The 27741-nt window shown below is 39.0% G+C and overlaps 2 protein-coding genes across 2 annotated transcripts in view; both read left to right on the top strand.

Moving 5' to 3' along the window:
* LOC112846236 (low affinity immunoglobulin gamma Fc region receptor III-like) overlaps positions 1-27741 on the top strand; it is a 700124-nt gene that overhangs the window by 145252 nt on the left and 527131 nt on the right. The window lies entirely within an intron of this gene.
* LOC109194313 (Down syndrome cell adhesion molecule-like protein 1 homolog) lies at positions 15760-25851 on the top strand. Its single transcript, XM_025905651.1, has 11 exons — positions 15760-15793; positions 16356-16481; positions 18249-18284; positions 18459-18725; positions 19213-19476; positions 19599-19877; positions 21913-22024; positions 22097-22191; positions 24897-25010; positions 25146-25214; positions 25501-25851. The coding sequence occupies exons 2-11, from the start codon at positions 16412-16414 to the stop codon at positions 25650-25652; spliced, it is 1458 nt and encodes a 485-aa protein (XP_025761436.1). The 5' UTR covers positions 15760-15793; positions 16356-16411; the 3' UTR covers positions 25653-25851.

Consider the following 27741-nt stretch of genomic DNA (forward strand, 5'->3'; position numbering starts at 1 on the left):
CAAATGAGTTTTGGCCAAAACAAGACACTGAATGATGTTCCCACATGGCCTCTTCTTTGCATGTCAGACCTGTAGCCTGTATTTCTGAATGGCATAGTAACCTTGAAACACTGACTAATCTGCAACATAGACGTGCAAACAGTCAACAGAATACTGTATGTACCACATTAGTTTATATTGCATTAGGAAAAACAATGTATCCTTGCTGCAAGTCATCTTATTACAATGTGTATACAGCAGAATAGAACATGTATTTATACAATGTTTGACATGTTTCATTATATGGTTCAATATCTATATTTTAGAAATATATTTTCCACATAACTATGATGATACCAAGAGTTTAGTTTTCCATTAAGTGGAACCAACAAGATTTAAATTCACAGTACAGCCATTGCACACATTGTGCTCATTTCTGAGTTATTTATTTATTTACAAATAAATCCAACACTGCAGAGGATGAAGCAGAAATGTGAGCCCATGATTATAGGTGTGGTAATAGCTTTGTGTCATTACAGTATTCATAATTATGAGAGGATGTAACCAAAAATGCATCTGAAATCCAGCTTTAACTTAAATGATCATGCTGTGGTTAAAAGTGTGAGGAAAAATAATACTAATAAAACATAACAAAGAACAGGATTAGAGCTGTTGGTGCCACTGTCTTCATTTACCAAACAAGGAGGGAAACAGTAGAAAGTGTGTTGGCAAGTTCTCTCATATTTTAATGGCTATTACAGATACTGGTGTGATCCTGGTGAGCCCTGTCCATCCAGTCAATGAGGGGGACTCTGTTGCTCTTGGCTGCAAGTTGAGGACAGGAAACTTCAATTCCACTGTTGCATTCTACAAAAATGGGAAACTAATTCAAAATGGTGACGGACAAAAGCTAAATATCTCTGCAGTGTCAAAGTCTGATGAAGGCTTCTACAAGTGTGAATATTCAGGGCATGAGTCACCACAAAGTTGGATGTCTGTAAAAGGTAAGTGTGAACGATACAGTTGTAGACAGAAAAGAAATACCCTGCTGTCTCTGTTTCAAAAGATTTAAACAAAAGGCTCATCAAATAAAACGAGCCGCCCAGTAGTGACAGTCTACAAAATCTAAGTGTGAGAATGAAGAAGATTAAAAGGTTAAAAGAAGGTTAAAATGATCCTGCCCAGGTAAAGTATGCAAACCCTTATTTTGAACTAAAACTGTATTTTATAGTTTGTCTTTTTAGCCACTTTTATAGAGTGTTGATTGTTTAACATCCCAGTCGTTACTGTGTAACCATTCACAATATTTTCCATCTCCACAGTTTTAAGAGATGACTTTCTGATTTAACAAAACATTTACAGACAACCCAGAAAATGCCTGTCAGGTTCAAAGTGTCCTTTGCCCATGATGTATCCCATTGATTGGGTTATATCATTAAAGATGAAGCTAATTTTTATTCTTTATCATTATAGGATCCAGATCTTCACTTTCTGTCTCTCTAATCACGGGGCTGGTTAGTGGTGTCTCACTGATTCTCCTGCTGTTCCTGCTGCTCTGTTGTTGGCATAAAAAATCAAAGGGTGATTTTATTTTTAATTTATTTCATATATTTACTGCCAGACACTGCCATGGTATGGGCAATTATTATGTTTTATTTGTAATACTGACCCATTTAATATTATTACTACTGTCTTCTCCATAGGTACACTTTGTATCAGGTAAAACACTCTTTTCTTGTCTTCAGTGAACAAACACTATGTAACACATTCATTGTAACTTGAACCTGTTTAAAACCTCAGACCAGCCCAGTCTCAGGAAACCAGTCAGACTGCTGCTACAGTTCAAACTATGAGCCAGGATGAAAATCAGCAGCAAATATATTCCTCTCTTGTTCACGGTCAGCCACACACCTGTTACAAAATAAGAGCATTTACTGCTGAACCTTTCTATACTCATGTTCACAGTTATAATATAGCTGCAAGTTTACTGCACACAGAGTGATTATTTTATCATTGTCTTGATTCTCACTGACCCAAAGGTGACATGAACGTCTATGAGTCATGTAGACCTTCTGAAAACACTGGTACAGTATAAGATATTTCTTTGATTTTTAAATAACGAGTAGCTCAAAATCTTATTTTTACTGAGAAATAAAAATCTAAAATAGTACAATTGTCCTCATTTTAGGTGGACGGACAGATGACTACAGAAATATCTCTCTTCAGCTCAGAAGTGTCGAACAGAGGAGTGAGTACAAAAAATATGAAAATACAAAACAGATTTTCAATTATAATTGCAAATGTATCATGCAGCCAAAAGCATGTGCACTTCTGAAATCATACCTCTAAATATATGTAACATTTAAGTTTCAGTGAATAAAATATTATTTGTATACTGTACTGTTTAAATTGTAAAGGTCCCTCAGAGACATGATACCCACATATATTTTCTGTGTTAATGTTACAGGAAAGCGTGATGATCCAGAGGAAACCTCTGACTACCATAATGTAGATCCAAACTCAGCTACAGGTACAAATATTAACTGTAGCAAATGTTTAGTTTCAGGGATGAAATATGTATCACACATATGTGTTGGGCTACATGTGTGTTAACTGCAAGGGAGTTTTAATTAGATGTCCTAATAAGAAGAAGAAACTCATTTGTAGCCCTTTTAAACGCCTTCAGTATCATTAAACCTGTTCTTTAGTTAGTTTTACTTTATTCTGTTTTCATTTATTTCATTTTATGTATTTACTTTTAAAGGTCCCTAAAGAGAGGCACGACATCAACAAAACCAGAGAAGGTGGACAGCAACATGAACAAACAAACTAAAACATAAAAAAAAATTAATTCTTAAACTTTTGAACATCAACATTTTTACACAGCTGTATATTAAAGTCGAGTCACACCGTGATCCTGTGGACAAGAGTTGTTAAAGCTAAGTTAAGAAGAGAGGTGACGGTCAGTGATATGGCAGCATATGGCTTCATGCTGAGAAAGAAGTATAAGGAAGGTCAGAGGGAGCTTCACTGTGTCTTTGTGGATCTAGAGAAAGGATATGGTGCCAAGCGTGTGGGGTACTGCATGAGGATGTCAGGAGTAGCAGAGAAGTATGTGAAGGTGGAGGAGGACATGTATGAGGACAGTGAGACAGCAGTGTCAGTGAGGTGTGTGGTTGTAACTTAGCAGTTCAAGCTGGGGGTGGGATTACATCAGGAATCAGCTCTGAGCCCCTTCTTGTTTGCAGTGGTGATCGACAAGATGATAGATGAGGTCATGCAGGAGTCTCTGTGGATTATGGTGTTTGCAAACAACATTGTGATGTGTAGTGAGAGTAGGGAGCAGGTGGAAGAGAGGCTGGAGAGGAGGACGCATGCACCGGAGAGAAGAGGAATAAAATTCAGTAGAAGCAAGACAGAACACATGTGTATGAATAGGAGACAGTTTAACAGTGAAGCTGCAACGAGTAGAGGTAGTGAAGGTGAATAAGTTCAACTGAGAGCTCCAAAGAGAGCGAGGAAGGCCAAAGATAAGAGTCACAGATGTAGTAAAGTGGACAGTGTATGAGAGGTGAAGAAGAGAGTGCAGCAAAGGTGGGTAAAGAGTGGGCAGGGGTGATTTGTGACATAAGGACAGCAGTGAGATTGATAGGGAAGGTTTGCAAGACTGCACGACTATTTATTTGTAAATGATCAATTAATAAATGTTGATCGTTTGGTTGTACCTCATGTTACTTTTCTTATCCGTTGTTGGTTTTCTTGCCAGTTATTGCGTAATTGTATAAATGTTCACAGTATGATTCAGAGTTTAATATCAAACTAAAGGGAAATTACCAAGACACTTTCAACTCTAACAATACTAAGCTCCTAAGTATCACAATTGTACTGGTGACCATGTCTCATGATCACCAGTATAAACATACTCATGAGTATCATGATGAGTAATTCTGTGTGTAAATATATAAGAAACATATAAACATGAGGAAGTTTGAATTTTGTAGAAGTGTTTTAATATGAATATATTGTATATATATAATTATAAAGTGTATTAAGTAGTTTTTCACATTCAACTGTATCCCCTTTTTCTCATTATTTTAATTGCTTTTCTGCTAAAATAATAAATATTAAATTACTTAAATGTTGTTGTAGGAAGCTCCATTTCTTGCACTACTCACTCTATCACAGTAACATTTTAAACATTTCTGTATTTCCGTACTTGAGCTTATAATTAAAGCTGAGTTTTTAAAACCTTACGATGTAACTACAGCCCAGCCCATGCAGCAATATATTAATGAGTAACCTTGTAATGTGGATGGATTATCTCAGTTGTTCTCCTGACTGAAGTTTTGTCCGTTTGTAGCATCCTGCCATGCGATTGCATTTGTCCCTAACCTTCAGGAACCCTCACGTTAACTTTCATTTGTTCATCCTCCAGTTTCACTGTTCATATTATGCTAACATAGCTGTGTCGCTAGCCACCACATAGCCCAACTTCAGTAACCCTACAAACACCACTGCTGTATAGTTTTCTGTCTTCATTTATGTTAAAAGTGATAGCAGAGCTGTATGTTTTAGATTTTGCTGTGGCAGTTAAGGCAAGAGAAGCATTGCCAGGAATTATTGAAACTGAATGTAAAAGCACAAGATGGTGATGTGGTACCATGTGACACAGATTATGCACAGCTTTATATCAGCTGTGTAAAAAGACACAGATCTGATTAAGGTCATTAAGTCCCCAAAACAACTAACATTATGATATAATCTTGTTTGTGACACAAATAATTAAAACCATCTGAAAGTGTCCACAGGAAAACAAAATAAAAATAAACTAAAAGCACCCAGCCCTGGACACTGAGAACGACCAATGCACCAGCAGGTGAGGTTCTGAGAGAGGTGGTCTAAGATCTGAGCTGACACACAGTCACAAACGTGCATTCCCACCCTCATGCACACACATACAAATACTCGCACACACATGGAGACGCACAGAAATGAACACAGTACACACACACTCCCCATACATACTCTATACCCTCAAGCCTGTGGGACATCAGAGGCAGATGATAGATATGGACAGGCCACGTGGAACACAGCTTGGCTGAAGCAAAACTCGGGTGTGGGAGGCATACAGTGCAGGTGGAGCGCTGATGACTTTAACTGAGGATATTGTTGGGCGGTGGATGAAATACTTCGAGGACTTCCTTAGTCCCACTAACACGTCAATGCAGTTTTCATCCCGGTCGTGGAACAACGGACCAGCTCTTTACCCTATCAAGCCTAGCCAACCAGTCTACATGTATTTTGTGGACTTGGAGAAGGCATTCGACCGTGTTCCTCAGTGTGTTATGTGGGAGGTGCTTTGGGAGTACTGGCCCATTGCTATGAACCATTCGATCCTTATACAACCATTGCAAAAGCTTTGCCTGCATAACCAGCAATAAGTCAGACTTGTTTCCAGTGAGTGTTGGACTCCGCCAGGGCTGCCCTTTGTCACCGTTTCTGTTCATTATATTTTGTGGACACTTGGGTATGCTAACCATCTTTGAAAAGTCAGAAAGTAATCAGGCATAACATCTAACAACTAAAAACATCTTTTCCCTGTTCATGAATGGCAGTAAATAAGTAATTTGGAATCTTAGTACTTATTTCTTTTCCATGAAATAAACAAGATTAACTGGGGACCACACAGCAAAGCTGGGTTCTCTAATGTGTCTCTATCCTTTCTTATACTTTTTCTTCTTTCTTTTCATCTGTCCATCCCATGAAGTGTACAATAAAACATTTAAAATGTGGGTACACACTGATGTGGGGACAAACTGACTGACAAGTCTAGCTTGACACATTTACATCTCTGTCACTTTGTTGAGCAGCAATTAAATATGTATAAAGAGATGTGAGTCAGAAAATCACAAGAAGCACAAATATAGTATTTGTACAGCAGCTGTGTTTGCAGCTCTGCTCTGCAAATATCAGCCTGACAGAGTCTTGTATGTGGTCAGCAAAACAGCTGTAAAATCTGGATTTATTCCAATTGTTCTCAGTACAAACAGTTTATAGAAGAGACACATGGTATTTTAATCAAATGGGTTTTGGATTTCAATAAAAGTGTTCTGTATTTGTAGCTCACTGTGCTTCAGTGTGCTTTATAACTAAATAATTATGTCCTGTAGTTTGAACAGCTTCCTGTTTTAAATTTAGCCAAAAATTTTTTTTTTAAATTTCAGCAGCATTTCCCTTTGAACCTTTTGAACTGGTGGCCCAGTGGTTACTAAGTGCTAAAAAAACAAAACAAAACAGATCAAAAAATCTTTAGGATTACAACAGTTACAGCTACTTTTATGGGCACAGAGATAAGCTGAAAGAGTGGGCAGGAATTCACCTCGTGCTCACTTCTGGTTAGGGTTAGGGTTAGGTCAATTTCTGTTTTGCTTCAGCTAACTCATTTCCTGTGGATGAATTTATGTAAAACTACAACTGAACCATAAAAGAGTTCATGTTTGTGGGAGACTTTACATTAATGAAGCTCACCTTAACCCTTGGATGCACAACCTACCAATACCTACACTCTTCCACGAGTGGGGTCAAAAATGACCCCAAATAGAAACAATGCATTTTGCTATAAACTCGGTTGTTATTCTTCAAAATCTTTAAAACAAAGAGTTGTAACATTCTCATATTTGAGGTATTCCTCATAAAACATGTTTGTGACATGAGGCCCTTTGCATTTTTATTTATTTTTTCATTAATTTTAAGAAATTGCAGTTTTTGTATCACTTATATCACTTTTGTATGCTTGCTCGGCATATACTGCAGAAGCTGGGTCTTCCCTCTGAAAGGCACAAGTTGTTCATCCACTGTAACACAATCACTGAGCATGAATTTCTGCCTGCAGTTGACCAGGAAAAGGCCCCATATGTAGCGGAAAGCTGCCATGTGGTTTGTTTTCAGTCAGTAGGCTCTGGTCCTCTTGTCATCAAAGTGCAAGAAACGGCAAATATCTTTAAATCTTTGTACCAGGCCATTATGTCAATTCAATGGGTTATGCAGAGGACTCCCAAAAAGCACACGACTTGTACATCCCAGTTCTTCTCACTTCCTGCAAAAATGGTCAATCAAATGAAGGCCATGAGCTTATGTTTGATGACATTTTTCCACTCTTTTCCCCTGTCTGTGGCTACTCTTCGTGCCTCCATGTTTGTCTATGACAGCACCTCTTCTATTAAATTATCAGACATGAACATCTTCCATGCATCTATTGGGGAGACAGTACTAAACCCAGGTGCAAGCCCTGGCCGACTAATTCAGAGCAGTAAGAGGGGCTCATTCTGTTAGACTCAATATCCATTTCCTCTTCAGAGGACTCATCAGAGGACTCCCCTGTATCTGACTGGCCTTGTTCAGTGGGGGGGACAATAGTCTGGGTCCTCTATATCTGAGATGTCAGATTCTGAGTCAATGCCTCCGATGGGCTCTTCATCCCATCTGTCCTGGATCATTTGTAGGGCAAGGTCCACAGGGATCCTAGCTGGCCTCATAGCAGCCATGTTACTTTAGATATTAAAAAAAACATCAGAAAGGACAATGTTTGAAATGCACAGGAAACTATAAACAAGGCTGCACATAAATGGTCCGCAGGTGCGCATTTGCTGTCAAAATAAAAGACGCGTACCAGATAAGAAGTTGGAAGGTTCGTTTGCGTACATTAGATGTTCTGGAGGAGGACAGACATTTGTTCAGAACTCTTAAAGATGTCGAAGAAGCAAGCTCTGTAAGCAATTACTTTGCTGTTCCTCCATCACAAAAGAAGCGCGTATTCTCTGAATTTCCGGGAATACTTTTATTTTGACAGCGAATGCACACCTGCGGACCACTTATGTGCAGCCCTGACTATAAATCATGAATGTTACTGTGTAAAAATTAATTCCTGATCCATCAGAAGTGTAAGTGGGACAGTAAGAGTTGCTAAGAATGAAAGTTTCATAGAAGATTCCACAGGAACTGCTTGGGGTCATTTTTGACCCCACTTGTGGAAGAGTGGGGTAGTGATACAAAAACTGCATTTTTTTAAAAATTAATGAAAAAATAAATAAAAATGCAAATGGCCTCATGTTACAAACATATTTTATGAGGAATACCTGGAATATGAATATATTACAACTTTTCATTTTAAAGATTTTGAAGAAAAACAACCCGTGGGGTCATTTTTGACCCCACGTGTGCATCTAAGGGTTAAAATTAAAAGGGAAGTGTTTTTAGTTATAGTTTTAACTCTTGCATGAAAAAGTGCATGGATTACCAACAGCTTCTGTGTTTGGTAATGATTTTGTCTGCTGGTGATTAGTGTGCACCAGCAGTGTATGACTGCGAAGTAGCAGAGGTAGCCTACTGGTTGATCACATCGATGACAGGAGGGAAATAACAGTCTATTCTCTTGCTTGCTAATATTTTTTATCTCTGCAGTTATACCTCTATGTCAGTTTGAACCCATCTAATATATGTATTTTTGTAGACTTCAAATGTTACCTCAATGACCCAACAGCAAACGCTTGTGAGGGTAATTATTTTTTTGGTGATAAAGCTCCTACCAAACAAAGCTAGCAGGCAAAGATGAGACACTTGTGTGATGCTAGTAATGGTTTATGACAAAGTGAATTTCACATGTCAGCATACAGTGCATTCAGTCTTTATATAGTATGTGTCCATTTACTTTGCCTTATGGTAGACACTCTGAATAATGGCTGATTTAGACTTCTCTGGTGAATCTTCGTAAAGCCTATGATGTAACCTACATAAGTTGTCAGCATTTATGGTTGTGTGTGGTACATTATGTGTTCCTGTCCTGGTGTTTTATATGTGGTGTTAACCACAATGGAAACAAACAATCTTTATAGGGATCTTTATTTCCCTTTTTTTGTTCATTTGAATCCTAGGATTCTACTTTTTTTTAAGTTTGCATTTCCAAAGACAAACATGTGTTCTTCCAGTTTTTATGAACCTATTTGGTAGATTTTCCAAGAAACCCCACCTTGCTGAGGTCAGAAGTTGTTATTTCTGTGTAAAAGGAAAGAAGCAGAAAAGTCTTTGTTTCCTTCACAGTTCTTTGGTATCTGCTGTGCTGCTGCTTCACTCTCTCTCTTTACAGAAAGTTGTAGAAGTTTTCAGACGTGTCACTGCTGGATGTGAGGATGGGAGCCACTTTGCTCTGTGAGCTGGGCCTATTCTGTGAGTACATCACTGACTTCTATTGTTTGATTCATACTGATCCATAAACATGTTTTAGTAAGAAGAACAGAGCATCAGTCATTTGTACCATTTCAGGTCATGTGATCAGAGGACTCTCATGTTTTGTTATTAACATGTTTTGATGGTTGACTCTAATCTGAGTCTGTGTGTGGAGCTGGTTTAGTTTATCTAAGAAAGATTTGTTTCTCCATCAGAGATAATTTGATGTATTTAAGATCTTAATATAAATGGAACCAATCATAGTAGACACAGGGAAAACCCCAGGTGTTTTGTTTACGAGATATTTGAGTGTCTACGGAGTTTCTTGAAGACCTCTCATCCGAGAGGCTTCTTCAGTTCTAAAATCAAAAAATGGAGAGTCCCAGGAATTTAAACCACAGTGGTGTCCCTTACTGTCTGCACCTTCATTGCAGTTTTGAGATCCCTACTGAGTAGCCAGTACAGTACACATGATAGTGTAAGGCAAGGTTGGTGATACATTATTAAATAATTTAATAATGTAATGTATGTAATGTATTACATACATTACATTCTTTCTATTCGTACTCTGTCCTTTTATTACGTCTTCCCCTCTTTCTTTTTTTTTTTGCTCCTGTTTGTCCTGCCTTAGACACTGTCATACATAAATAATCCTACTTAATGTAATAACTAGGGATGGGACTCAATTAAAAAATTATTGTAATTAATTAGAGGCTTTGTAATTAGTTAATCTCGATTAATCACATTTCTTTGCACAGGAAAATTTCCCCCAAAGCTCAAATGTCTTTTTATTGGAAATAGTTTTAGTGGGCGACAGAATCAAATAATGGACATGGACATGAATATTGTAAACTCAAGGTCTTTTAATTTATGGGGAAAAAACCCCCAAACATTTAAAGTGCATTTCGATTCAAAACAGAGAAACACAAATAATATCCCTGGCCAAACCTGGGCAGACTTAAAAATAAAGTGCTATTTACTTTGAGTGCATTTTCAAAATGGTATTGTCTTTAAATAATAATAATAAATTTCAACATAAAGTGCAGTTTTTCTTCTTAAAAAAATAAGACATAAACATAAAAGGTTATTTGACCAGTTTCACCTTCAAACTCTGACTTCTATTAAAAATCTGAGTAAACTTAGCCAACATAATTTTTACATGAGGCTAAAACAGTGTGATCGTCCAACATTTTAGTGCAAAAAATGGACTCCATGCCATCTCTTTCAGCCAGTTACTTTGACAAACTATCCTGTCCAAATTTTCAGAGCTCAGCAGCTCTCTTTTTTGTTGCTATGTGACTTGCAAGTGAAAACAGTTTCTCACATGGGACAGAAGTGGCAGGACTAATCAAATACTTGTGGGCCAGGACAGACAGCTGTGGGTGGGTCCCTGCTCAACTAGACCAGCACTGCAGTGGCAGTCTGTCTCGCTCATGGTGGATTCTGCTCTGTACAAACTCAGGGCGCTGTAACACAGGGCTTCCTCATCTGCGTCAGGGTCTAAAGACAATGAAGAGAAGAGGAGGCTCTTTGTCTTTGTTGGCTCCTTTGTGGTGGCATTTTTACACTGTTCCTGCAGCAGGGCCTCAAGGCTGGGCCAAACCTCTTCTCGCTCTCCCCTTGCAAGACACTTAAAATCCTTAAAGTTTGGGTCCAGCACAGTAGCTATTTGAGCCACTGATTGTTGAGTGTAGCTACATGTTGGGATGGGACTCTGTGAAAACGACTGAAAACCGTAGTGTGGACGCGGGTCCACACTACTACACTCAGGTGTAAATTTTGGATTTGCTTTAATAGTTCTCAGTGGAAACAGTTTATTGAAGAGTCATACAGTGTTTCTTTTTGGCCTGTCCCGTTTGGATCTTTAGCCATCAGAATTGTTGTCTGAAGGCCAAAAAAGATGCCAAGCGGATTTACTTTACCAAGTGGATCATCATGGCCTTGCCATATTGGTCCATTTGATTGATCTTTATTATAATTATGTATTTATTTTATTTTATTTTCAGTTGTTACAGATGGGACAGACATGACTGGGGGACAGGACAGGGAGAAAGAATGAAAGAAAGAGAAGGAGAGAAAGACAAAATAGAGGGGAGAGAGAAAAAAAGAAAAGCAAACAAACAAACAAACAAAAAAGAAAAACAAAACACCTGGATCACCTGTCGAGAGAAGAAGAAAAAAACACTAGAGAAAACAAACAAAAAAGAGCAACATAATAAATACAACACCATCACAGCGAGCAGTAGATAACAGTAGATACTAAATATTAAATGTTATTGTGCAGCATGCAAGATCGACAGCGCATAATGTGCTTTGAGGTAGCAGCCAAGAAAGATGTAGTTTGTGTCTGTGAACACCCGTGTGTACACCTGTGTGTACACCTGTGTGGATCAGCACACTTGTATTCAAAAGGTTTCTCCATGCAATGATGTGGGGAGCCATAGCCCCGTCCCCCAGGGCATGAAGCAGGTATGGAGAAAATCCAGGCCCCAGACATCCAGAGGGCCCAGAGTACGAGGACCCAAGGAGGACCACCAAAGGGGCAACCGTGCCACCCTCCTGGGAAGGGCTGAGGAGAGCCCCAGACGAGGGGTCACCCAGCAGCCACGGAGCACAGGTCAGAGGGGGTTGCAGTGACGTGCCTGCGGGCTCTGCCGGCAGCCGACTGTGCCAGAGAGGACCGAGCCCCAGGCCCAGAGGCCTGAGGGCGCCCCACCCCTGAGAAGGGGCCCAGCCGGGCCACAGGCGCCAGGTCCCGCCAATCGGCCACCAGGAGTGAGCCGGTACATACATGAGCGCCCAGCCCCAGACACTGGCAGGGAGTGTGGTGAGGGGACATAGGACTCCATACATACTGAGATGTTCCCAGAGAGGTGGAGTCTAAGACCCAACCTGACATATAGACACAGATGTACAGGCACTCACAGACACAAACGTGTATTCCCACCCCCATATACAAATAAGCATGCTCTCAATTTTGACAGCCCTATTAAAAATAATATCAGTCTTTACATGCTTCAGATAGCTTTTCTTCAAATTCTTTAATTCTCACTCGCTTTTGCAACTTTGTACTTTTGTGTTACTCGCAGCAACAACTCCACCACATTGTTCGTCCATTTAAAAACTCTGTGCTTTTCCTCGACATTTTGCTGCAACGTTTCAAAGAGCCAGAGAGTAAATAAACGGCAGACAGAACTGAGGCAGGTCGAATCGTCTTGTGTTTCACGCATGCGCAGTACTGGAACGTAAGGGTTTTCGGCCGATTCAATGTGGACGCACAACTCTGTGAAAACGACTGAAAACAATAGTGTGGACGCGGAGCATTTTCAGATGAAAACACCGTTTTCAAATCTATCCGGGCTAGTGTGGACGTACCATGTAGTTTGAGTCATCATTGCAGACCTCCATGGTGTGATGCAGGTGTCAGAAAGCACCTGAACATGAGACATATGTCTCACCTCCAAGAAGCTCAGTCACAAACCTGTAGTAGACAGTTCAAGGAATTATTAATGTTGGAGTCAAATTGTTAAATGTTGTCATTGTGTTACTTAAATTTGTAAGTCTTATTTCAAGCAGCATGATCAAAGACATTCCTTTGTCTCTGACCACCTTTCCAACCAGTTTGTTGGTGGGGGAGGCTGTAGTGTTTTATTATAGGGACATCTATGTGAGGGTTCTGTTTTCTTGCTTAGTGAACTTCCTGCCTTTATGACCCTTTTGGTAAGCAGGAGGTCACACAAACGCACCCCCAAACACAAGCATACACACTCACATACACACACACACACACACACACACACACACACACACATGCCTACACACACACATACATTCTTGCACATGCATACACACACATACAAACACATGCTTACACGTGCACACACATACACACATAGTGCCTTGTCTTTTGTGACCATAGGGGGTTTTTACAATGGGAGGTGCTTGTGTGTACTGTAACTGTTTTCAATGAAAGGCGGCAAGCGGAGACCAGAGTCGTGGTCGTCTGTGGTTGGATTCAGAGTGCTTTTCTGAGACACCAACCGGGGCCTCCCTTGTGCAAGTAAAAACCGGTTGAAGCTGTTTGTCTTGTTTCCTTCCTTGTCATTAACGAGAATAAGTTTCTAAACCAGCGGGGCCTGTGGAAGCGCAGACCCAACAATTAATCTACACAATGACTGTCAACTATAGAGCTTTTTGAAGAAACAGTAACAATAAGTTAGTTTTATTTACCTGCATGGCTCAAGGACAGTTGCCAGCTCTTGGAGAAGCAGCCTCTTGATTCTTTAGTGGAAGAGAAACCATATCCAGTGTTTAAAACTGGTTGTGGATGTGAGGTTTTTAAAGTATTTAAAGTGTACAAAATAAAATGTTTTATAAATGTGGCTTGTACTATTAACTTTTAATAGTCATTAAAACTAGAAAAGTACTGCATAAACCCCACTCTGTGGTATTTCTTCTGAAACTGAGATGTTATTTGATCCTGAGCTTCTGTCTCTTGCCAGAAAAGGGGAAACACCCACTGCCCATGAGTTGTGCTGTTATATACAGTATATATATATATATATATATATATATATATATATGTATATAAACACCCAGCACGCCCCTGCGGGCGGTTTATCCTTCAAGCTCGGGTCCTCTACCAGAGGCCTGGGAGCTTGAGGGTCCTGCGTAGTATCTTAGCTGTTCCCAGGACTGCGCTCTTCTGGACAGAGATCTCCAATGTTGTTCCCGGGATCTGCTGGAGCCACTCGCCTAGCTTGGGAGTCACCGCACCTAGTGCTCCGATTACCACGGGGACCACCGTTACCTTCACCCTCCACATCCTCTCGAGCTCTTCTCTGAGCCCTTGGTATTTCTCCAGCTTCTCGTGTTCCTTCTTCCTGATATTGCTGTCATTCGGAACCGCTACATCGATCACTACGGCCGTCTTCTCCTGTTTGTCCACCACCACTATGTCCGGTTGGTTAGCCACCACCATTTTGTCCGTCTGCATCTGGAAGTCCCACAAGATCTTAGCTCGGTCATTCTCCACCACCCTTGGGGCATCTCCCATTTTGACCTCGGGACTTCCAGGCCATATTCAGCACAGATGTTCCTGTACACTATGCCGGCCACTTGGTTATGGCGTTCCATGTATGCCTTGCCTGCTAGCATCTTGCACCCTGCTGTTATGTGCTGGATTGTCTCTGGGGCATCTTTACACAGCCTGCACCTGGGGTCTTGCCTGGTGTGATAGACCCCAGCCTCTGTGGATCTTGTACTCAGAGCTTGTTCTTGTGCTGCCATGATTAGTGCCTCTGTGCTGTCTTTCAGTCCAGCTTTGTCCAGCCACTGGTAGGATTTCTGGATATCAGCCACCTCCTCTATCTGCCAGTGGTACATACCGTGCAGGGGCCTGTCCTTCCATGATGGTTCCTCGCCTTCCTCCTCTTTTTTATGGCACTAATGGCAGCACAAGAACAAGCTCTGAGTACAAGATCCATAGAGGCTGGGGTCTATCACACCAGGCAAGACCCCAGGTGCAGGCTGTGTAAAGATGCCCCAGAGACAATCCAGCACATAACAGCAGGGTGCAAGATGCTAGCAGGCAAGGCATACATGGAACGCCATAACCAAGTGGCCGGCATAGTGTACAGGAACATCTGTGCCGAGTATAACCTGGAAGTCCCGAGGTCAAAATGGGAGATGCCCCCAAGGGTGATGGAGAATGACCGAGCTAAGATCCTGTGGGACTTCCAGATGCAGACGGACAAAATGGTGGTGGCTAACCAACCGGACATAGTGGTGGTAGACAAACAGAAGAAGACGGCCGTAGTGATCGATGTAGCGGTTCTGAATGACAGCAATATCAGGAAGAAGGAACACGAGAAGCTGGAGAAATACCAAGGGCTCAGAGAAGAGCTCGAGAGGATGTGGAGGGTGAAGGTAACGGTGGTCCCCGTGGTTAATCGGAGCACTAGGTGCGGTGACTCCCAAGCTAGGCGAGTGGCTCCAGCAGATCCCGGGAACAACATCGGAGATCTCTGTCCAGAAGAGCGCAGTCCTGGGAACAGCTAAGATACTGCGCAGGACCCTCAAGCTCCCAGGCCTTTGGTAGAGGACCCGAGCTTGAAGGATAAACCGCCCGCAGGGGCGTGCTGGGTGTTTTTTTTTACAGAGCGGTGGCTCTGTTTGCAGCTTTGCTCTGCTCTCTAAACATCAGACTGACAGTGCTTTGTATGTGGTCAGCTCAAACAGGTGTAAATTTTGGATTTGCTTTAGTAGTTCTCAGTGGAAACAGTTTAGAAAAGAGTCAGACAGTGTTTTATTTTAGATTTCAGTTTAAAAAACAAAAAAAACAACAAAAATATTATTCACATTTCCCAGGAACCAGCCCACTGTGTGGTCACTGACACAGCTTACATCACCATGAAAACAGCAGCACGTATAATCTGAGAGAGAGGGCGGGACTTCCTCTTGCTTCATGCCCACTTCTGGTTAGGGACACTATTTCTGATTTGCATTAGTGTAATGAAATGAATCTGTTTTCTTGGTTGTTTACAAAGTTCTGTGTCTCAGGTGGGCTGGAGCCTATCCCAGCTGATGAGAGGTGAGACATCCTGCACAAATTACTTTATTTGTTCATGGAAATGTATTAATTGGATATTTGAAGCAATTTAATGATTTTGTGCAGCAGCCTTTAGTGCAACATTAGCAATTTGTGGCTTCTTATGTCTGTTTCTGTATGATGATGCTTCAATGCTGTGATTTGATGCTTCTAATTGTTTATGACAAAGAGTATTCGGTGTGTGTGGTGTGTGAAGGTGCAGCCAGAGCTGTGTTCTTGTTGTGTTTTTGGCACGTAAGATAATCTAAACACTTCACATTTAAAAGTTGTAATAAAATTGTGATCTTATTTTGCCTTTTTAGCTGCTCAGTCACGCTGATATTTGTATAATAAAACTTACTGTATGTCTGTTTTTTTTTTTCGGTTTAGTTTTTGTATTACAGGCCTTTTCATAAAGAAAGCACCTGGTGTTTCTGCAGCAACAGGAGAGTATAAAGATGTCACAGCATGCTGTGGCCAGATCTTGTTAAGGTGTGTTAGTTCTGTTGAAAAAGGGAAGGAAGCTGAAAGAAGAAGTGTTAAAATGTTTTTGTTTCCTTCACAGCTCTTTGGTATCTGCTGTGCTGCTGCTTCACTCTCTCTCTTTACAGAAAGTTGTAGATGTTTTCAGACGTGTCACTGCTGGATGTGAGGATGGGAGCCACTTTGCTCTGTGAGCTGGGCCTATTCTGTGAGTACATCACTGACTTCTATTGTTTGATTCATACTGATCCATAAACATGTTTTAGTAAGAAGAACAGAGCATCAGTCATCACTATTTCAGGTTTTCTGATCAGAGGACTCATGTTTTGCTATCAACATGTTTTTGATGGTTCATTCTAATCTGAGTCTGTATGTGGAGCTGCTTTAGTTTACCCAAGAAAGATTTGTTGTCATGGTTTGCTGTGTGGCAGGCAGGATGTTGGACTTATAAATGGAGGAGTAAACTCAAAACGGCAGATTTAATGCTGGAAAACTTCTCATCCAAATACAAAGCAAAACTAGAACCTCAAACACTAGAAAATAAACCAGAAACCGAATACTTGGAATTGACTTGAAAAAGGGAGGAAAGAAACACACAGCATTATGAGGGTATGACATGGCAAATAACAGGACTTAAAAAGAGGACTTAAATACACAGGCAGGACAACGAGAGGATGGGGAACAGGTGCCAACACAGTCGGGACAAATCAGACCTAACGAGACAAGGGAAGCAAAACTAGACACACTGCACACAGGACAGGGACTATCAAAATAAAAGAGGAAACACACGACAGGCACAGAGGCACGACGTTGACACTGAGCAGAGGGAACACAGAGCACAGGGACAGGAGTAACAAACTGCGACATGAGACACGACTGACTGGGGAAATAAACATGAAGACAGAACTAAACCTGCACTAAACATGAGGGGCACAGGAACAAAACCCAAGAACTAGAAATCACAAAACAAAGAACAACTAAAGCTAGAAATACAGAACCACAAACAATAAGACTAGTAATGATAAACCATGATGAAACCAAAGATTAATAATAACACAAAACACTGGGTCACCGACTCAGGACCGTGACATCTGTTTCTCTATCAGTGAGAATTTGATATAATTTACATCTTAATATAAAATGTAACCAATCATAGTAGACACTGTTAAAACCCAGAGTGTTTTTATGAGATATTTGAGTGTCTAAGGAGTTTCTTGAAGACATTTCAACTCTTATCCAAGAGGCGACTTCAGTTCTAAAAGCAAAAGATGGAGAGTCGCAGGAATTTAAACCCTGTGGTTGCGTCTCTTACTGTCTGCACCTTCAATGCAGTTTTGAGATCCCTTCTCAGGAGCCTTAACCCCCCTCTCATCTTGTGTCAGGTGACCTCAATAGGCCAATGAGGCAAGGTTGGTGTTACATTATAAATTTCTATTTGTACTCTGTCCATTTATTACATCTTCCCCTGTCTCTTCTCTTTTTTTCTCCTGCTTGTTCTGCCTTAGACCTTTTCATACAGCAATAACACAAGATAATGTAATAATTTTAAATAACACAAATAGAAATGAAGAAATAAACAGATAAACCCTGAACAAGAGGAGCCTGTAGAGAAATTATAGAGCTGATCTTGGGAAAAGAAAATGTGTTTGGCACAACAGTGCATTCAGATTGCAAAAGCTGTCAGACAGGACAGGATTGAAAAAAATAATTAAATGGAAACCTCTGGTGATAATGGCCCACACTGTTATTTATACCTTGGCAACTCACACAGTGTTTTAGACCTGAAGAAGCTTCTTTAAAGAGCGGTTAAAAATCTTCAAGGAACTATAGAAGTCCAGTCGCTTTCTCACCGAGCTCTTTGGACATTCAAATATGGCATAAGTAGATTACTATGACCTGTATGATTGACAACCTACACAGACATATTTGAGTGTTTCTACTTTGATCATGTCTGAAGTTTCTGTCTTTATTGTAGTGCTCTGTACGCTCCTCTGCACTGGACACGCTCAAGGTGACTGAAAAGTTTTGACTTCTTTGCTTTGTTTTTTATTTTTTTATTTTTTATTTTTTTAAATTATTTATTCATCACTATATTTTTAATTCTATGAATATACACACAAGTTGTGCCTTGAATGGCACAGAAAGTGTTTCAGATTGTTAACTTTGTGGTTGTGTTGGATTCTAGATGCTGTGCTAACTATTGAACCCAACTGGTCCAGTTTTTTCACTGGAGAGTTTGTTACCTTCAAATGTGACATGAATGAAAGAAAAGACACTGACTGGTATTACCAAATCAAGAAGGATGGTCGAGAATTTCTGGCCTACAGGGCAAACAAAGACTCCAAATTAGAAATTATATCTACACATGACAGTGGTGAATATCAGTGCTCTGGTCGCAGGAAGATCTCAAATGATACAAAGAACAGTAATACTGTCTCTGTAACTGTATTAGGTAAGTCTTCAGTGACCGACAGCATAAATGTTTGATCCCTGTTCAATTATCAACTGAATTATAAAATATAGTACTTTTAATTAAATTTGTCATTGAAACTTGAACTTTAACCAGGACCACTGTACCTGTTACTTTGTTCACAGTAAGGGCAGTGCTACAATACTCACAGACTCTGAAATTTGCCATTAGTATGTGTGTGAGTTTTAACAACAGTGTCAATCATGCATGAAATTAAATGTAATTACATTTCTAAAAGAAAATAAGAAACATGAAAAGCTTCATAAAGTTTAAAGAGATAATGTTTCTGTTATCTAAACCAACTAACCAACAGTAGTTTACGTTTAGGGCCAGAGAATGGCTAAATAACTACGGTTTTTTAGAGATCAACAAATATTAATATAAATATAAACTGTATTGTTTTTTAATCTTCTTATGTTGTTATAATGAAAAACACATATTTATTTTTCTTCCTCTTTCATAACAGCAGATAAACCCAGGGTGACTCTCACAGCAGGAACAACAATCATACCAGTAGGGGGCAGTGTGACACTGACCTGCTCTGTGCAGAGCTCTGATGGATGGAAATATGAGTGGTTCAGACGAACCCAAAGAACCTCTGAAGTTCAAATCAGAGATCAACAAAACAGAGATATCAGAGTGTCTCAAGGAGGAATCTACAGCTGCAGAGGAACAAGAGGAAACCCAGTTTACTACACTGATATAAGTGATGATGTCACCATTGAGATAACCTGTGAGTTCAGTCATTTAGTTTGAAATATACATTCACTCATGATTATCAAACATACAATGTGAAGTTTTCTGTGTTGATTTCATGTTTCTATTTGTATCTCAACTGTTAATATGTGTAAACAGTTTCCAATAAAGTTGTTGTAAAACAACAACCCAACTGGCCTCAGATATTCAGAGGTGAGACGATCACTCTGACATGTGAGGTGCAGGAAGGAGGTGAAACCACTGAGTGGGAGTATGAATGGAGAGGACCCAGGACACCCACACAGTGGACACACAATAATGATGTGACATTCAGAGTTTCTGAGTCCAGCAGTGGAGACTACATGTGTAAGAGTCGACGCAGAGATGACTCATATTCTTCAACAGAGTGGAGTGAAGCCTTCACATTGTCAGGATCAAGTAAGTCATGTTTGTTGTGTGATCTCCATTTGACAAATGTCATAATGGTCAGCACAGGATGAATTCAATGGTCTACAAAGCATGTTCCATTGTTAGTCAGACAAAGAGCTGCAGCTGATAGTAGCCTCATTGTAGACAGTTTGTCACCACTTTGTATCATCAACTTTCAGCTGGTATAGAGACGCCAATGCTGACCTGCTGCTCCATCATCTGAGGACAATAATGACAGAAATAAACAGGATAAGAAGTATAGCATTTTTCAAACTTGCTCAACAAATAACTACAAATCTCCAAATTCTATTAAACAAAAACAAAATCTTCTTGGCCTAGAATCTTATGCAAATAATGTGATCTGTTAAAATAAATGACAGTATTAAATAAATAAATAGTTCAGTCCACTGTGTAATTCACTATGCCTAATACAAACAGCAGGGTGGCATGCTGCTTTGCACTGGTTTCAAATCCACTGTCTGTCTGAGGTCTTTCAGTGTGGAGTTTGAATGTTCTCTCAATGTCTGTGTGGATTTTCTCCAGATTCTCCATTTTCTTCCCACAGTCCACTTGTAGATGTGAATGTCTCAGCTCGGTAACAGATGAGCGACCTGTCCCGAGTAGCTTCCTGTTAGCTATGATATGGTCCAATACCTTGTGACCCTAAATTGTTGAAGCAGAATACATTGATGAGTTTGATTAAAAATAAATGCAATGATCAACAATCAGATTTGACATTTTAGTCAAAATATTCAGGGTTGGAGCCACAACCCAAAAAAACATCAGTGCAAAGCAGGAAATGGAGGAAAATTGAAGGAGGGAAGTTAAAATAATGTTACTGTTGCTATGCTTACCATCCTCACCAACACTAGACAGCTCCAGCAGGAGGCTAGAATATTGAGATTATTCCCTTTAAACCCACTCCCAGACCTTAAAGAGGTGTGTGTGAATGTACCTGTTCACTGATTCTGCAAAACATAAAAAATAACATTAAAAATGCTGTAGATGTAGGAATTATTTATTTTATTTGTAAGTCATTATTTATAGAGTGTAATATTTGTGTTTCTCTTTGCCTGCTTGTTTTTGTGACTAAAATAAGCAATCTGGTGTTGTCTTTGTTCAGCTGGATTATTGTGGGATCAGGCATCTCTGAAAGAGGAAAATTATCTTGATGACATCTATCAAAACTTCAAATGGCCTGCAGCATTTATTTTGAATGAATTTTATATATTTTTCTTATGTAAAACAATCATTTTAAAACCACACCTTAGCGGCATCAGCTTATCACACCTCCACTGCATTTAAGGCTGGACTGGCTCCTGAGTTTGTTGTTGTTGTTGTGTGTGTGGCTGGCAGCTGACAAGCTGCAGCTGAGAGCTGAAGGAGCAGCAACAGAAATAAAGTGTTGAAAAGCGCTGAAATGTGGTCGGGTCTGTTGCGCGTCTGTTACAGTTTGGAAAGTCACAAGTAACGCAAACTCCACGAAATTACAAATAATCAAATCATATGAGAATGCTTAATGAGGGTCACAAAATGTTACTAAGTCTCTTAATTAAAGTTTTACTATTTCAAATTCCTCTTTGCAGCTATAATGTGTATTTCCTCCTGTGTGGTCTGACATCTGAACCTCAGATTATGAGAAGTCTTCTTGTGAATCTGTTGTTGTGGTGGGAGCAAAGAGACGTCACACAAAATAATGGAGAGGAGTAATTTATAAATAAAGTAAAGCATCACAATGAAATGGAGCAAAAAACACATTCACTGAAAGGATAAAAGGCATCATGGGTGTGTGTAAGAGTGGAGGAAAGTGAATTACATCAGTAATCAGTAAACACAACTTGGACCCTTTTACCATCCTGTGGTTATCAAAAAGAAGGATGTACTCATAGCATGGCAGTTTGGTCTTATTGCTTCTTACGTGTTGTTGGAAACCTAAATAGAGGTATAGTGATGTTGAATTCTGACAACATCAGGGCAGTGCAATCCTAACCTGTTTGTGTGGTATAATATATTTATTCTTTCTATCTTTGTCTAAACTCAACAGATCAACCAAAGGCTCAGATAACTTCTGATATGAGAGACGTTCCAGTAGGGGGCAATATGACCCTGAAATGTTCAGTGAACCCATTATCATCATCTGGATGGAAATACTACTGGTACAGAGATGAGAACTTGTCTAAACCTCTGACCACACGAGATGCAGTTTTCCACTCAAATGAACAAATCAGTGTCTCACAGGAAGGACTCTACAGGTGCAGAGGAGGAAGAGGAAACCCAGTTTACTACACAGAGTACAGTGATCCCTTTAACACTGATAAAAATGGTAAGTTTTTTTCAGCAATAAATTTACAAACAAACTGTGGAAAACAAGTTTTATTTTCTCCTTTTTGTGCCTGTATTATTGATATCTGAACACATTTGGCATCAGATGTGCAGAGCAGAGAAAATAATTATCAGATGTGAGATCCACAGAGACGACACTCAGTGGGAATATGAACAGAGGTCTACCAAACTTCCAAGGGAAAAAAAATAACTGTGGAAGTTAAAACTGTTTATGTTTGTTTTGTTTATTTGTTTGTTTAACTCTGAAACTTGCAAAGGCAGAATGAAATGTGCACAGCAGTCTTCAACAGACTGAAGTGCTACCATTTTTTTAATACGTTTTATAAAATTATACAATTTTTCAAACTCCCTCTTCTTCCCTCATCCGGATTTTCCATCTTCTTCTCACAGTCCACAGAGTTGGAAACTGCAGGCAGCGTAACATTTTCAGTCAGACAAAGAGCTTCATGTGATCGTAGCTTTCTCACCACTTTGCGTTTGAACTTTCAGCTGGTATATGTAGCACAGTACTGATATACTGTGTTGCGAAATCAGTTTTACCCCGGTTCTTTTTTATTCCTCGGGCATCCAGAGACGGCACCGGACTCAGTAGTCATTTCACAAAACCTTTATTCATCTTTATTCATCTTCATATAAGCATGCATCTTCTAGAAGGGAAGACGTGCCAGGCCGGTGTCCCTCTGCAGATCTTCACTCCTTTCTTTGTTACAGTCAGCTTTATAGAAGCAACCCCATCATAAAACCCCCATGGTGTGCACGTACCCGTGTGTCTATGTGAGTGCACGTGAGTGAGTGTGCATGTGGGTGTGGGTGCGTTACAGTTAAAGCACTGTGTGTGTGTCTCTGTGTCTGTAACTTCCTGGGGGTCATAAAAGTAATCCCCTCACCCAAGCTACACCACATTCCTTTAGACCACATACAAAACAGAGTTAACAAACTGCAAACACTGAGACCCCCACCCAGGTATCCCCTGGGGAATTTCCACTCAACATTAACCTCTCTTCGTCTCACTTTCACAGTTCAAACTGGGGGAGGGTCTCCTAGAAATCTACTCCTAAGTTTATGACACACTCAGGCCTTTATTACATCCTAGCTAACACATTTCTAATCTCTAAAATAAGCTAAACATATCTTCAGCTGCTTTCTCACCTGAGTACAATCATGAAAGAAATAAACAGAAAAAATATTGAAGTACTCATTTGTAATTTTAAACCCCTGTAACTAAGGAAACAACTATGATTTCACAAAAAAAGAATAGAACTCATCCTGCCTTATCGTCTCATTCAAAATAAATAAAAAAACACAGAAGCACACTGTTTCTTTCACTATGACTTCATCAGATTAATACAAAAATGCAGTGATGAAGAAAAACATCAGAAATAATGTTACTGTGTAAGCACGCCCAGTCACCTGCGCACAGCTGCAACAGGAGGCGAGCATATTAAAGTGATAAGACACCCTAAAGAGCGGCCAGTATATTATGGACTGACAGACAGATTTGGTCTGATATTTGATTATAAATCCCGGTCCCCATGAGTTTGAAGATATTTTTGAGACTCAAAATGTGGTTTTAATGTCAGAGTTACAATTAGGTTATGGTTAGGTTTAGGGTTGGAATCAGTGTTAGGCATTTATTTTTGATGGTTAGGGTTAGGTAGGGAAGCCATTATGTCAATGAGATGCCTGCACAAGGATAGAAATACACACACATGTGTATGCGTGTGTTATATTGATGATGTGATTTGTGAAATTTTGAATTAGTCTGTATGTTTTGGAGCAGATTAAGAAATTAGTCAGAAGTTAGAAATAACATATTTGAAGCTGCTGCTATTTCACATTTCCCTGTGCAGCTATAATGTGCATCTCCTCCTGTGAGGTCTGGCCTCTGAACCTTACACCAATGAGATGTCTTGTGTTTCCTGGTAAATCGGTTGTTATGAACAGTACCTGTGAGGGAAGCATCATGCGGAGTACAGAAAAAGATTAATTTATAAATGTAAAGAAGAGTTGTGGTCAAATGGATTCAGAAAAAGAAAGTCTATCATGTGCACACTGTAACATGTTTTTTATGGGGGAAAATATGTTTCTAACAGATAAACCCCGTCAGTCTGAAAGACAGACACGAAGACAACACAGAGATGAGACTAAAGGTACAGAGTGGAAAACATGAGGGAGAACTAACTAAATATAAACCATAAAGTGATGAATAACTAAAGCTGAAAGTTTAGGCATGAATACAAGAATATAAATGAATATAGAAACAAAAACAACAAAGCAAGAAAATAAACCATAAAGAAGCCATATGAAGTATCAGACCTGAAATACATGCTAAATATAGAAAAGTGACACTGGGGACGTAAAATAATACAAAACTACTAAAAACAGAGAACACAACACAAACTTAAATCACTTTACAAACCTAAAAGGAATCATGATTGTTATTTACAGCAAGTGGTCCCACTTTTAAATGTTGTCAAGTGTGGCACATGTATTGAAGAGGTTATATAATATTATTATATATCTTTAAATGAAAGTTACTTTTAAGACTTAAAACTAATGTTTTGCACTTCATTTTGTTCTTGTTGTTAAGGTTCTTTCTATCCCTACTAGTGTGACAAGATCAGCTGACTCAACTGAGTTTGGTTAAGTTTATTAAAGTTAACAGTTCATTTTCCTTATTTGCAATAGCTGTGTCCAGTCCTTTATTTCTTGTTCTGATGATCACTGGACTCATTTTTGGAGTCATATTTATTTTGCTCCTGTTCCTGTTCCTGTACACAAAGGTCTACAAAAAGAAAGGTGAGACATATTTTACTCTTTAAAATATTTAAATACGGAGATGCAATATTCCAAAATTGCAAACTGTTCATAATAATATATAAAACGTATTAAACCATCTGAATGCTAATGTATTATTTTGAATTTTTAATAAAGGTTCTCCTGACGACCAGAGGGTGAGTCATGATGAAAATCAACAACAAGTCTACTCGTCTCTTCTTCATGGTTAGTTTTTTTTTATTTTTTTTTTTTTACCTAGTTTAAAATATCCTGATGCTTTTCTGTTCTGCAGCTTTAACACTGTTGAATTAAAGAAAGCTAAGACAATAACGAAATTTAATCATGTACAGCATTTATAAGTAATAATACATTTTCTAATTTCACTGTATGTTTGTGCTTACACTGACATTAAAGCTTATCTTATCTTATCTCATCTTGTCTTAGTATAAATGTTACTGACAAGAATAGTTGAGTTTACATTATGTGGTGACTCATTTTCTCTGACTTGTAGGTGATCGTTCTGTCTATGAAACAATCAGAGGCTCTGGAAATACTCAAAACGGTACAGTATCAACTTTAATATATAGTTTGTGGAAGCTATGTAATTATAAAATAACAGTGATTATCACTAAAAACAACACTAACATTATTATTTTAGTTTGACCAGAGGGTTTTTACATCTATAATTATAATGAACTGCAGAGCTGTTTCAGGCTGAGAGCATATTTGAATATATTTTACAGAAGTTCAGTGTTGTTCATGAATCCACTGAAAGAGAGCATTCATCTAATGTGCTCATTTAAAGCAGAATGTATCTGGAATTGTGAATTTATTAATTTATCTGTGCTTTACCGCCCTTGCTCTGTATGAAGCTGGGTGACCTGTGTGATGTAGGTCCAGTAGGTCCTTCTTGTGGACAGTCAGCGATTCTTTCTATCCAAACTGGGTGAGCTATGAGAAGTGACAGTAGTTTGAGCATCTCCTTTCCTATAACTCAGTGGTTCCCAAACTTTTTTTTCTAGATCCCCTTTTGTTTTACAAGAAAATCTTCGTTGTCCAGGTGAAGCCAAAGACAAGATATGCTTCATCATATGTTCTAGTCTTTGGCTTGGAAGGAAGTTGGGTTGGAAACACATTTGGCGATGCTTCAACCTCTGCTTTGCGTTTGTGTGGGAGCCCCGTCAAAAAACCTGTCCATTATGCTAGCAGTGTCCAAGCATTCTTTTTTTTTTTAATTCATTGATTACATTATCTGTGTCAGTGTTTTCATTTTAAATGGTTCTGATTTTCTCCTTAACATTGTACAATAAGTTGGTTAGAAATCATATTTAATACCATAGACTTAATAGTGTCTTTTTTTCCAAATGGATATTTCCATTAAGTATTCATGTTCTTTATAATCAAATATTTTTTTTATTAAAGGTTTTGTATAACATTTCATGTAACAACAAAAAGTTTAAAAGGTGTTATATGTAATATTTGTTGTGTGTGAAAATGTGGCTTTAAATTCAGCTGTTTCTTTGTTACAGTAGATACGATGAGAATATTTTAACACATTAGATCTTCTACATTATCCCCAAAGTAATGAAGAATACATACACTATTCATAAATAGTCTATGGATTTGAATGTATCATGTATTTCATGTCTATTTTTTTCTATACAAATTTGCAATACATTTGTCTTTATGGACCTGGAACAGCAAATAAAGTGGTGATCATTATCTTAAATTGTTATGTGCTTCTGGCCTGTTTTGAGGGATGAGTGTGGTTTTACAGTTTATTTTAAGTCAGTGTCAATCATGACCATACATGTACAGTAGCAGTGAACAAAGCCCAATTTTCTAAGACAACTGGCAAATATACAAGAATCTCATGCATTGGCCTACAGTAGCAAAATGGTTCAATCTGGTGGAATATAGTGAAAAAAAAAATCAAATGCTTTTCTTCAAAATGAAAAGCTGACAATACAGAATGCATTCTTTTATACTGCAGTGGCAGAGAGATTTAAAATGTGGTTTCAGTGGAAGTCAACAGGACATTATTCTCCATTGCACTTCACAAAGCAATGACATTACAATTAAATCAGTTTTGCTGCTGATCTTTGACATGTCCAGGACTCACCACGAGTGTCCTTCCCCTTACTAGATATTATATGCAAAATAAACATTTCAACAAACAACAAATAATTAAAATGTTTAAACTGTCATTTAAAGGCTTAGAATATCGGAAAATTGATGGAAATATCTTATTGCTTGATCATTGAGATCAAAAGATCTCAAGTTGATTGGGTAATTTATGAAATAAAGACAAAAATACATTCTTATGTGACGATTTCATGGCAGATTTTGTGTGTGGACAGTTTTTGTCCATTAAGGTGTTGAAAGGGTGTAAAATTTACGTGTTAACAATGATAATCTGGACTCCACTCACCCGACGTTCAGCAATATGCAGACTTTAAAACATGGGACAGTACGACTCTGGACCTTCTATGCAAACACCATGGATACACACATAGCCGGTGCCATCCTCCCAGTAGCTAGATTAGACAAACTTGTCCTGTTAATACTCAGTATACTCATGTCAAAGACTTTCTGTTCTGCTAAAAGCAAAAAAAAAAAAAACAGCAAAGGATTTATCTGCTGCAAAACTATAAATGTAGCACTTATATATCTGATATGACTGATCCAGGCAGTTTGAGATAAAACATCAACTGTGTTTAAGCCTCGGCTTAACTAATTTATAAAAGGCCTT

This window comes from Oreochromis niloticus, linkage group LG3, assembly GCF_001858045.2.
Source record: "Oreochromis niloticus isolate F11D_XX linkage group LG3, O_niloticus_UMD_NMBU, whole genome shotgun sequence".
NCBI classification, from domain to species: Eukaryota; Metazoa; Chordata; class Actinopteri; order Cichliformes; family Cichlidae; genus Oreochromis; species Oreochromis niloticus.

What these genes read in the sequence shown, in the direction of transcription:
- LOC109194313 (XM_025905651.1), top strand. Translation starts at nt 16,412, where the DNA reads ATGTTTTCAGACGTGTCACTGCTGGATGTGAGGATGGGAGCCACTTTG. An exon ending in TGTCTCTGTAACTGTATTAG is followed by an intron (nt 18,726 to 19,212) that starts GTAAGTCTTCAG and finishes TCATAACAGCAG; the next exon opens with ATAAACCCAGGGTGACTCTC. An exon ending in TCTGGATGGAAATACTACTG is followed by an intron (nt 22,025 to 22,096) that starts GTACAGAGATGA and finishes TGAACAAATCAG; the next exon opens with TGTCTCACAGGAAGGACTCT.